The following is a 13,083-nucleotide window of genomic DNA, read 5'->3' on the forward strand; positions in this document are numbered from 1 at the left end:
ATCTTTTTCCTTCTTCTCTTTTTTGACATTGTGCTTTCGCCAATACTTAACTTATATATCATACTATATAAATATATCATATCTATATATTTCCTTTTTTCATTCTTAATTTTAATATTACTATCTTCCCTGCATATTATTTTATATAGTTTTAATATTCTTATAATATTGAACAATACATTTTCTTCAATATTACTTATGTACCTATATTATCTGTCATCTTCTTAAGTTTCTTATTTTTCTTTAATTTCATTTAATCATTATGGTTGTTATCTTGTTTTTGTTCTTAGCTCTGAAGAAGGCCTGAAATATTGATCGAAACGTTGGCACTAATAAATCAGTTTTTACTTATTTATGTTCTTTACTAACCGCACCCTCAACCATCTTCTCATATAAACTAATATTATGGTTTTATGGTCTTATTGAAATTCTTCTTACTTTTTATTATTTCTATTTTTTATTGATTTTTCTTTGATCTTTCGGGGCCTTTTCTACATTCTTCATACCTATGATTTTAATATTTTGTTTTTATCTATAATTATAATTTTTTATATCCTATTTTAACATCAAGCTTTTTTTACATCTACCATCTTTTGTTAAAACTACTTTTTTATATTTAATAATAATAAATAACTTTTTCTTAGCCTCCTTATTTGTTACATCCATATTATTTATATTTGGTCCTATTTATAATTTGCCTCAATTTTACATGGAATCTTATCCTGCTTACACCATCACAGCATTTTCAAATTTAACATTTCTTAATAACAAAGTAATATTTTTGTAGGTAAAATGTTTTACGTTGAGGTTAACGGGCAAGCCATTTTCGCTAAAGGAACCAATTGGATTCCTTCGAGTGTTATGCCAGAACATAGCGCTGATGAAGATCGGGTCCCAGCTCTTCTAGAAGACACTGCTAAAGCATATACCAACATGATCAGGGTCTGGGGTGGAGGAATATACGAGTCTGACTTATTCTATGAGGTTTGTTCAATTTTAACTTATATAATCATTAAATTTGTAATTTATATATCTTAAAGAAGTAAGTGTAAATTAATTTTTGTCAATGTAAAAATGTTTAAAAAATGAAGGTAAAAAGTTTACCAGTGTAAGCCTAATATCAGAATTTTTCAAAATAGCTGACTTGCTAATAACTCTTTAAGTTATTGGCAATATCCCCAAAACTTCCAAGAAGAGGTTATATATACATATTAAATATATTTTATTTTTATTCTAAGTTTCTGAAATTAGGCAATTATAATTTTTAAAAAGTATAGGTGATATAATGAAAAAAATTAATAGAAAACTCTTCAAAACTAAAAATAGAACATAATTTTTATTCTTACCTACCCTCAATCTACTAAAAAGAATATTTACCTTTTCAGACATGTGATCGCCTCGGCATAATGGTCTGGCAGGACATGTTATTCGCATGTAGCATGTACCCCACATACGATGAGTACATTTCCAGCGTGAAAGTTGAAATAGAACAGCAGGTCCAACGCCTTCAGCATCACCCGAGTCTTGCTGTATGGGCTGGAAACAATGAAAATGAGGGTGCTCTGATGGACAATTGGTTTGTTATAGATTTTTTATTTAAGTAACTCAATATGCATTAACTTATACGGATATTTATTACATTTAAGTGCATTTTTTTTTTTTTTAAGCTTTTATTTTATAAATATAAAATGTACAATAATTAGTATATTAGTTTGGGATACATCCATGTACAATAAACTTGTCTTGCTACTAATTACATTACAACTATACTTTAAATTCTGGTAAAAATAAACTGAAAGAACATAATGAAACAGCATGAAATAAAATACATATCATTGATCAATTTTTACAGAAATATTAATAATATTTTTTGTTTATATCTATAGGTTGTTGTTTTTGTCTACTTTCCTATGTCTGTTATAAATGGGTTTAAAGAGTTAGGGCAAGATTGGAAGAAACTATGGGTCAATTTATATATTTATTCATTTACAGTTTCTATATTCAATTCTGAGTGCATTTTAATGATTCTAGTACAGAGTTGGGCAAAAATTAGCTGTTGTTGAAATAATAGCTAAAATTGCCATGGTTACGTTATTTATTTATCAATGGTTCATTCATGAAAAAGGGTCGTATCCATGGCAATTTTAGCTATTAGTTTCAACTATAGTTAATTTTTGCCAAAGTTATTAATAATTCTGAGGCCTTTTTTTTTTTTTCGGAATCCTTGTAGTTTTTCATGTTTGTTGAGTTAATGAAGCTCCATATGGGACAGGTATATGGTATGATAGTTTTGAGCTCTGCTTTATACAGTATCAATTTATTTCTGGTGAATAATTTTGATTCTTAATTAAAATATGGATACATTTTATACATTACTTTCTTTGTTTTTTTTCTAATTTTGAATTGATAGACCATCGTTTCGTGACAATTATAGCTTCTGTTTTTTTTTCAATATTTAGATGTTACCCTCATTATTTTAAGGTATTTAGATTTTTTTTTTTTTAAGTTTCTTTCATTTTATTAATGATTGCGTCAATTCGGTCTGATGTATATATCACTCATTCATCAGCAAATAGGGCTATATTAACATTTTTAAATTTTAGGTAGACATTTATGAAAAGATTGAATAGTATTGGGCTTGAACAGGAACCTAGTAGGAGATCAGCATCAGTATGGTACCTGTGTGAGGTTATATCATTAACTGGAACAATTAAGGTTGAAATGATTGAATGAGTAATATTAAATATAAGTGAATATATATTTTAAAAGGAAGATGGTCTCTTCTTCTTCGGTTTTGCGCTCAATTGTAATTAAACTATTTATATGAGCTATATATTGAGCCAACCTTTCGCTCCATGTTGTTACTTTCGCTCTGGCATCGAGTCTGAAAGCCCTGATGAAGTCCTGCAACATGGGGTGAAACGTTGGCTCAATATAAATAGTTTTATGACTATTTGAGTTTTTATTTTACCACACCCAGACCATCTTCCTTTTGTTATTAAACAGGGTCAATCATCGATCTTCCAATATATATTTTACTTTCCTGGCATGAAGATATACTAACGTTTATCCAGTATAAACAAGCTGTCATAGAAAATTAGTTTTATTATTTGATTTATAATTAAAATTTTTATTTCTAACCTAAATACTTTGTAAACCTAATTATGAATAAAACAATGCTGTTGATGGCAACACTGCTTCAGACCATTGGACAGCTAGTTTTTCCTTAGTTTTGGGTCGGTTTGCTGGTAGCCTCTATTAGTGCAACATTTACTCTTTGTTTTTTTTTGTTATTATATATTACTTTATTTTATTTTTTAATTTGCATAACTCCATTTTTATATAAACAGTCTATTTTTAATGGATAGTAAATTATTTAATTGTCTTAAAGGACTTAGTATTTTTATACTTCCTTGCAGGTATGGCACAAGTAGTAACTTTGAGAGGTACATAGGAGACTATGTAAAACTATATGTTGAGACTATCAAGCCTATTGTGGAAGCTATCGATGACACTAGACCTTATTTCATCTCCAGTCCTTCCAGTAATATTGGAAATTATACTTCAAAGCCTGGAAATCCACTTTACGGAGATGGTATTTATGATTTTAGTTCTTTATTACTTGTAATTTTTTCTTTTGCTTATGAATTTCTCTATAATTGACCTTATAATTTAATTTTTCATTAATCCTTATATATTAATAACTTCATCACATAGGAGAGACCGGAAAGTAATGTGGCTTTTTCCACAGATCACTTCACTGTTTAATTGTCATTTGTCAGCTATTTTTGTACATCAAAGTTGTAGAAAAGACATTCTTAAGTTACTGTGACTTGTTTAGTTGTAAGTAATTAAATATAAAATTTTTGTTTGCAATTTTAAGCCAAATACCTGAAGAGGTACATTACCGTCATTGATTACTTTTTGGTTTTCACAAAGGTAGTAATGCAACAGTTGCTACCAAAAACATTTGCAAATGCATTAGACATTTGTAAATGCTAAAGGTGGTTTTCTAAGTTCAAATCCAGTAATTTTGATCTTTCTGACTCATATCAATCAGGAAGACCAACAACATTAGACAATGACATGTTAAGGACAGAAATGGAAGCGAATCTGTGTCATATAATTGAGGAATTGTCAAACAGTCTTAACCAATCTTGGACGACCATCCAAAAACATTTGCAGCAGATTAGGAAAGTTAGCAAAGCAGTTGACTGCACCCACCTTACTCAATGTTGCACCATTGGATTTCCGTTTATTCCGATCGCTTCAACATTTTCTAAGTAGCAAAAGATTTGCAAATTTGGATGATATCCAAAATTCCTTCTGTATATATTTCACTCAATGACAATTGATTTTTATAGATCCAGCATAGAAAAGTTGATGATGAGGGTAGTTACATCATTGATTAAAAATAAAAGCTCATTAAGAATTTATGTATTTGAACTTAATATAAGAAAACAACGATACTTTCCGATCCCTCCTATATTTAAATCAATAACTTTTTAATGTTTTACTTTTCTACCTTTTTCTGTGAAGGAATCCTGCATTTTCTTTATTGTATGATACAATATATGATTGAATTTTCTTATATGGTCTAGAAATCCTTTCCAATTTTAATATTTAAGAGATATGTGAAATAAGGATAATTAAAGATTAAAGGGGGAAGCTGAAATATCTCATATTTTCATGAATTTTCAGAACAAAGTTTGGTTTGGGATCACCTATTGTTTACATTTAACGCATGTAATTCAACAGAAATTTTGATCTGTTTAATTTTCCTTTCCCCTTTTGGTCTTTAATTATTATATTATTTAATATGTTTCCTGAACTATAATTTTTTTTTTAAATTTTATTTACAACAGTTCACTACTACAATTATGCTGATAATGGTTGGGATCCTCGCATTTATCCAAATCCTAGATTTGCTTCTGAATATGGATCTTACAGTTTACCATCATATGAGTGTCTGAAGAATGCCCTGCCGCCTAATCAAACTTATTGGGGAAGTCCATATGTTGAGCGTAGAATACATGCGCCGGACGGAAATAAGACTATCTTAAGCCAAATTTACAAAAATCTTCCTACATCTAAAGACATCAAAGATATTATTTATCTTTCTCAGGTAAGACTGCTATATAATTAATGTATTAATTTCAATCCATATATTAATTGATTTATTAGATAAAATATTGTTATTATAAAAATACCAATGTTCATTTTTTTTATATTATTAGATTGCAATCTTCAAACTGCGTTCTCACAGAACCAAAAATTTACAACATTTTGTACAACAAACTAAAAGTTTTCAATATATGACCCTTCTGCATAAACACACCGCTGCCAACATTTTTTTTTGTTCATTATAGTGTAATAAATGTATAAGTTGGATTCCTTAGACAAACATTTATTTACATAAAAATAAAATCAGATATTAAAGTTAAATACAAGATAAAAATACTATGGTTTTCATTTCATTGAGGATGATATCACAAGTTATTATTAGATTTATCTGTGGATAAAAATTAAATTAAATTAACTCTGCTTTAGCAACCTTTAAAATTATTCATAATAGATTCCCTTTATTGCACGGTCTTTTATATCAGGGATGAAAATTAACTCTTTACTTGTATCTGGCAACATCATTTCCCCTCTAACAAAACTCTAATATTTTCTCCAATGCTGGGGCTTTACCTGTAGTAAAGTCTGCTACCAGCACCTGTTCTGAGGAACCTTCTCCTTCAGTCACTAAACTAAGAATCCTTTATTTACCCTTCTTAATCCTTTAAATGGCAGAGCACTTAAAATCTGTGACAATTTTCATCAGTTTGGCTCGTTGAAGGTTGCCCAGTGTGGCCTTCACCTTCAATGTCTATTTGGCTATATTAGAACTTTTTGTGCCACATGTAAACCATTGGACCATGATATGGCTTCTTTATAGGACTATTGAATAATACCAAAGTCTTTGGAGTGGTTCTCTTCAATTTTACACAGAACTTTATTGAATAACTCTGCTCCCAATGATGCTGCATTTTCGGCTTGACTAGTTTTTAATAGCAGTCACTTACGTGCACTCATGCTACTAGTGCCTGTTCACTCCAGTGTCTTGGTCGTTTACGGCAACTTCACTCTGTGGTGAAATGGGTCTGTCTTCACACCCCTTCTGAGTAAAATATAAGTCTCAAAATTTTGTAAATGTACCTTCTACATGGACGCTATATGAAGATAATATAACTGATGTTTATAGATAAATCAAGCTATGGCAACAAAAGTAGAAAGTGAAAAATACCGAAGATTACAAAGCTTTCGCCTGACAACTGGAGAAGGCTTCACAATGGGTGCCCTCTATTGGCAAATCAATGACATTTGGCCTTCGCCATCTTGGTCTGCTATTGGTAATTATTTTTTCTATATCAGATATCAATTTCTTAATATTTTTTACTTAATCGTTACTGTACAATTTTTTTTCTCCATAATTTATTAAATTTTAGCCAATTGAAATTTGTTGGCTCGCATTTGCAATGTTATTTGTTCTTCATTATTATTTTTACCCTTTGTCCCCCTTAGTACTGTTATGACTTTTTCCTTTTTTGAATGCTTTTATTAACAAATAAAATACCTTTTCAGATTATTGCGGAAATTGGAAAATGCTCCAGTACTATGCCTTTGACTTCTTCGCTCCTATAATAGTTTCACCGGAAATGTCATCAGATGAAAAACAAATTTCTTTATATGTTATTGTAGATGGTGCAATACCTTATAAAGATGCAAATTTAGTATTTAATACTTATAGATGGGATGGTCAATCTATATGCCCAGACAAAACATTTTCTAAAAAAGTTTCTTTGGTAAGAGCACTTTTTCTTCAGATTTTGGATATTTTCAATTTTCTTCTAGTTATAATTCAAAGACTGTTTTAATATCTTATCAAGATCTGAGTATAATTAATTAGTTCTGACTCCAATTTAAGATGTGAGAGAGAAGATGGTTGGGGGTGCAGTCAGCAGAAAAAACACAAATAAACAAAAGAATTATTTATTTGTACCGATGTTTCGACCTGATTTTCAAGTCTTCATCAGTGAGTTGTAGGCAAAGATTCCTGCTAAACTGCAGAAATCTCTTTTTCCAAAAGATTCAGTTTAGCAGGAATCTTTGCCAACAACTCCCTGATGAAGACTTGAAAATCAGGTCGAAACATTGGTACAAATAAATAATTCTTTTATTTTTTCTGCTTGTTGCACTCCCTGACCATCTTCTCCTCTACGGTCAACTATCTTCACCTCACTAAGATGTAAGAGACTCTATACCAGTAGGCCTCGAAAATAGTCGTTCAGTAATTTAGATAGCTGATTAGAAGATGAATTGACAGGATAAGGTGTTTTGGTAATTAGCCATAAATCCTCGCAGAATGGAAACTTCACTTTGTAGGGAACCAGCCTATCGGTCGTGAAGGGAATATCAAATCCTACAGGAACTAGCTGTAGGTCCTTGCTGGAAGGAAACTAGCCTATACTCATGAAGGGGATAGCAAGTCCAACAGAACTAGCTGTAGGTCCTTAGAAAATGATGAAAAGGTTTATGAAGAAGGATAGATTCAGAGAGCGCAGAGTGAAATATAATTCTAAAAATAGTACTAAAATGTGTTGATCCACTATGTATTTCATTACTCACTGCCTCCTAAGGGAGCTAGTTCCCTGAAAGGGAAAGTCACACTTTAGTTTATCAGGTTGGGCTAATTTATTTCTCTAGGGCTGCACTAATTTATCTCTCTAGGGCTATTAATGGCCATTGAGAGATGCTACATGTAAGACATTAGCTTTTAGTGGATCAGAAGATTCAATAGTTATTTTTATTTATTTAAATAGTACATTTAATAATATAATAAATGATTATATAAAGGTCAAGTTAAAATATTTACAAGAAACATTACATATATCAATATGATGTCTGTGTGATGACTCTAACTGTGAAATGTTTGTTACTATAACAAAGTTTTCAAGGTTTGAGAGAATGATATATTCCTAAAGATGAAGCCATTAATATAAGGTTTTTGTTAAAATTATACTAAAATTCTCATTGTGCCATCCTTAAACATAACTTTTTTAGGTGGTTTAATGAACCTTAGTAAAATTATCCTTCATTGTAAAAAGTTTGACTCTAACTATATTACATGAAAAAAATTGTTCTAAATACCAGATGGGGTACTTAAAGACTGCTAATAAATCCTAACCATTCAATTTTTTACTACTTGTCATGATTTATTTAATCCAAACTCTTTCAATATTCATGAATGAAAGGATTCGATGTAACATCTATGAGAAACATTTAAAACCATTTATTATTTTTAATAAACAATTTTTTTTTTTAATTGAAAGAAAAAAGAAACAATTATATCACTGAAATCTAGAACCTATACAATACAGAAATCATAATGAAAGAAATATGAAAATATCAAAATAAAATAATAGACATTTAAGAAAATATAAAACACAATAAAAAAGGCATATATAAAAGGTAAAAAATAAAAAAATAGAAAATCTACTTACAATGTGTATACAAAAGTGTTTTTATTTACCCAAGGTGAAGAACTATTTCAGATGATGGTTTTAGTTTAAATTTTGAATTTATTTTAAACAATAATCAATTTCATGTTTATTATAATTATAATTTAATATTGAATTAATTTAAATTTTGTTTGGTTCATTTTTTATTTTTAAATAATCTAATCATCTATTAATAAATATCTAGTTTATTAGGAGTAAATAAATAGTTAATCAATATTAATTAATAGTTATATTATATTGTTCATTTATATGTTATATTTTTTTTTCATAATAAGATATTTTATAGATGATATCTCATGTCAAATTTTGTTTTTTTTATTACAGATTGAAAACCGTTCTGTTAATGTACAAAATATGCTTGTCAAAAACCTTTGTCCAGATAAACAATGTTTCTACACAACAAAATTACAAGTCAAGAATTTCGATATAACTCCGGAAAATTTTCTGTTCCACTTGCCATTGAGGCAATATAACTATCCCGAAACATTTGTTGAGGTAATTAATCAATTAATAACTTTACAGTTAGTAGTTATTTAGTTGTTGAATATATTAATAGTTAAAAAAAAAAAAAAAAAAAACTGGCCAAGACCAATCTCAATCCTTTCAATCTTAACTGTGAACTCTCTTGTTTCTTATAATGTGAAAACAGTAATAAATATTGACTGATAGTCAACTGTGACATAAAAATTTATAAAAAATTTTGTGTTAAGTATCAGTCAAGATAATTGTCAAAATGAACATACTAAAGAATTATTTAAACTAAATTAATTGAGTTTTATTGTATAAAATTCTAGCTATGAAATAATGTTAAAAAAAAAAAATTGAAATTGAAATTAACTTAAGTAGATATAAATAATATTTTGAAAAGGATAAATCAAAAGAGAAAGTAAGGAAATGAGGATGCATACACAAAAAAAAAAAATTTGATTAATTAATAAAAGAGTGTTTTCTTAATACCTTGTTAACAGTTCAAAGCTATTTGATAATACAGGCAGTTAAAGTAAGAAAAGTTTTCATGTGGAATTATGAGAAAACATAACTAGCATAGAATACAATAATATAGATAATTGACTAGGACATTAACTAACAAGAAAAGTTAATATAACACTAATGATGAAAAAGAGACCCTGAAACATTAAAGACAGATGAAAGGGAAAGAAAGAAATATTTTCAAACGAATTAACATATTAAAAAAAAAAGGTACCTGATAGCTGAGCGAATTGGGACGAGAGTTCTACAGAATTTAATTCTGAAGGTTGTGAGGTTTCCCCTGGGTCAATCAATATTTATTTCATGGTGGTCCAATGAAATGAATCTTGACTGACTCACTCGGGCTGCCTAGGTTCTCAACAGAGGGCTTGAGCCTTTTTCTGCTATTTTGAGTACCCCTACTATTTTTCAACGATTACCTGCTCCATTTCCCTTCAAGTACATACAATCAACTAAATTATCTTCAAATTTTATTCTGAAGATAAAGTTTAGTGTATATATTTAATTATTAGCTCTAATGAGGAGTTAAGCTATTAATTTCTTTGTTTTTAGGTTGCGAAATTGGAAGTTGTAGACAAACACTCTGCCAGATTGATTCTGCATGCCAAAGGGTATGCCCTCTTTGTTTGGTTGAATGTTGAAGGAGTTCAGGGAAGGTTTTCTAAAAATGGTTTCCATATGATGGTTCCTACCTCGGAGGTAACTTTCGTTTCAAAAGAAGATATAAGCAAGCTGACATCGGATAAAGTATCAGTTACTTGGCTAAAGAAGTCTTATCCAAACTGACTTAAGAATGGTAAGTCTCCATATATATATATGTGTGTGTGGGTGTGTGTGTGTGTTGTCATGTTTTTATTTTTGTGATGTTAATATTTATTTTCTTATGTTTAGGTTCTTTGATAACGTTGCCATAGTAACTGCATCAGACTACTGGTTTTTTTTATTTCACAAATAATGCTTCTTTTTTTTTGGTTGGCTCTACAGATATTGTAGATCTTAGTCTACTCAAATCAGCCTTCTCCATCCCTGCCTGTTTTGTGATACTGCTTTCCAGTTCGCTGCATGTAGCTCTTTTGTGTCTTTGTAGATTATGTCTATTCATCTGGTTTTTGGCCTCCCACGTTATATCTTGCCAACTATACTGACATTCACTGTAGTGTAGAGGTATCCTGATGGATTGCTTCAAGCCACATGTCCCGCCTTTCTTAATCTCCTCGCCTTCATATGAAATATTGAGTAACTAGTCTATGCAAGCAGTTCACTGTTACTTCTTCTCCTCCATGTATTAATCCTCTAATCCTAGATTGCTCCAGTAATTGTTCAAAGGACTTTCCCTTCAAATCTCTCAATTCTGCTTTGTACCTGTTAGAGCCCAGGTCTCGCAGAGGCATATTAGAGCTGGCTTTATCATGGCTTGTACTTACATCCTTAGCTTCAGATTTTGTGGGATTTCATTATTTTTGATAAAGAAAAAAGACTCTGTTTCTGCTCATTGTAAGCTGGTGTATCTCAGTCCATTGATCATTTATTGAGCCTAATGGAAATGATGAGTCTGCCAAGTATAGTTTGGTGGAATTCAAGCAGCTATTATAAAATGTTAAAAAATGTTTCATTCAGAGCTCCGTATCTTTGAAACTACCTCCAACACTAAAACACCTGACAGGACATCATTTAAAGAGTAAATTTACTAAAATATGAAAACTATTAGGATTATTTATGTTCAATAGTTTCCGAAATAAAGTTTTTTAAAAAGCAACTTTTTATGAAATATTTACTGAAAAATCAGTAGTTAGTAAATTTATTGAGGTAAATCTTTATTTCAGGAACCATGAATTTGACTGCTAATAGACATCTGTACGTCTTATGGTTCTTGAGATATAAATTTCCTGCTATAAAAAAAAAAAAGTATCTTCGGAACTATAGGATGTAAACAGCTCTGTTGTTAGGGCTCATGTTTTAGTAAATTTCCTATACTTTATAACATGTTCTATTATGTTTTCTAGTGCAGTAGGTAGTTTTAACAATATGGTACTCGGAATAATTTTTTTAACTTTTTGAAATAGTAGCCATTTTTGATCCTCCCTATCTATATTTGGCAGACTCCTTAATTTTGACTAATAATTATACATAGTTATCATTAAAGTGATAGAAAGTTAGAAAGAAATAACTGACTTTTTTCTCCTTTCGGGCTATTATACCATAAGCTAACTTATGGACTTCAGCTGATTATTTATATTAAAAATCTAATAATCCTACATTTCAAAGGAATTATTTATAAATTATAAATAATTCTTAATTCAAAATAATGAAATAAATTTATCATATACAATATGAATACAATAATATACAATTCATTTACAATAAAATTGTTGATAAACTTTTCACTTATATAATATACACATTTTTTTATCATCAAAATAATAATATTTTCTCCACACTATTTATATTAATCAACTTTCTTATATATATTTCACAATATTCATAATTTATTGTTCAATTTTCAATGTCTCTGCTCTGTTCATAGCAACAGCTAGCATTTATTGATTTTACTTTACAAGAGACATAAAATATCACTACAAAATGTATAAAATATTTAATATAAAACCATAAAATAACTTATCAATAAAATTTATTTTACTGTAATGATCATGAATTGTTTGTTATATTAATTTAAACTGCTAAAAATGTTATTAGAAAACTAGATTATATTTGAGATATAACTAACCTCCTATGTATTGTTTTAGATCTTATTATTACACACAAAGGAGGACCATAATTCGAAATATAAGATGGAGATATCACTCTTGATTATTATCTGATTGTGGAATTTCATACAAGATAGAGAATAGAAACATAGAAAAAAAACTTATGTATTGTACTATTCTAGGTTGTGTGCTAATAAATTTTAAAAATATATTAATTTTTTTTGTCCTGTGATACATTTAAATTAGTTAATAAGTTAAAATAATTTGTAAAATAAAGCTATGTACAAAAATAATATTACAATTTGTATTCTGTAAATTGTCCTTTGAGAACACCGTTATCTAGCAAATCAAATGAAAGGTGCATTTATCTTGTTTGAGATTATCATACATGTGGTACTATTGAACCCTTTTCTGGCTCAGGATCAAAAAATGTGAGAGGTTTCAGAACTCTGACAGAGGTAAGTTGGCGGATCAAGATTTTCAAATTGGGTTTTAAAGATTTTGATCCATATGGCAATACTCAAGAAAGTTCCTGCAGAACATAAATTGGTCCCTGTGTTTTAAAGCCCAAAACTGAGCTGTTTTTGAGATAGTGCACAAGTTAGGCACGGGTCAAACCTAAGGTTAGCTCCTATATATTGATATTCCTCCCCTGATATTCCAAGGATTTTAGAACAATTTGAGCTCAAAATATTGAAAAAATATGTTTAGCTTGAGCGTTTCTGAATATGTAATGTTTTTTTTGAGTGAACAGCTAAATATCTTTCCAATTTTCATACCTCAAATTATTCAGGCCTGCGGATTCCTGCCGAAAATTTGTAGCC

At 29.5% G+C, this 13,083-nt stretch overlaps 1 protein-coding gene across 1 annotated transcript in view; it reads left to right on the forward strand.

Moving 5' to 3' along the window:
* LOC106686465 (beta-mannosidase) overlaps nt 1-12,470 on the forward strand; it is a 56,556-nt gene extending 44,086 nt beyond the window's left edge. Inside the window, exons 7-15 of the mRNA XM_014429801.3 lie at nt 788-984; nt 1,386-1,576; nt 3,420-3,595; nt 4,866-5,125; nt 6,248-6,395; nt 6,628-6,848; nt 8,889-9,059; nt 10,107-10,350; nt 12,299-12,470. Of these exons, the coding sequence (XP_014285287.1) occupies nt 788-984; nt 1,386-1,576; nt 3,420-3,595; nt 4,866-5,125; nt 6,248-6,395; nt 6,628-6,848; nt 8,889-9,059; nt 10,107-10,340 (1,598 nt within the window). The 3' untranslated portion in view covers nt 10,341-10,350; nt 12,299-12,470. The remainder of the gene's footprint in view (nt 1-787; nt 985-1,385; nt 1,577-3,419; nt 3,596-4,865; nt 5,126-6,247; nt 6,396-6,627; nt 6,849-8,888; nt 9,060-10,106; nt 10,351-12,298) is intronic.
* Nucleotides 12,471-13,083: the final 613 nt, after the last annotated feature.

Source organism: Halyomorpha halys, unplaced genomic scaffold (genome assembly GCF_000696795.3).
Source record: "Halyomorpha halys isolate HHAL.00 unplaced genomic scaffold, Hhal_1.1 Scaffold824.1, whole genome shotgun sequence".
Classification (NCBI taxonomy): domain Eukaryota; kingdom Metazoa; phylum Arthropoda; class Insecta; order Hemiptera; family Pentatomidae; genus Halyomorpha; species Halyomorpha halys.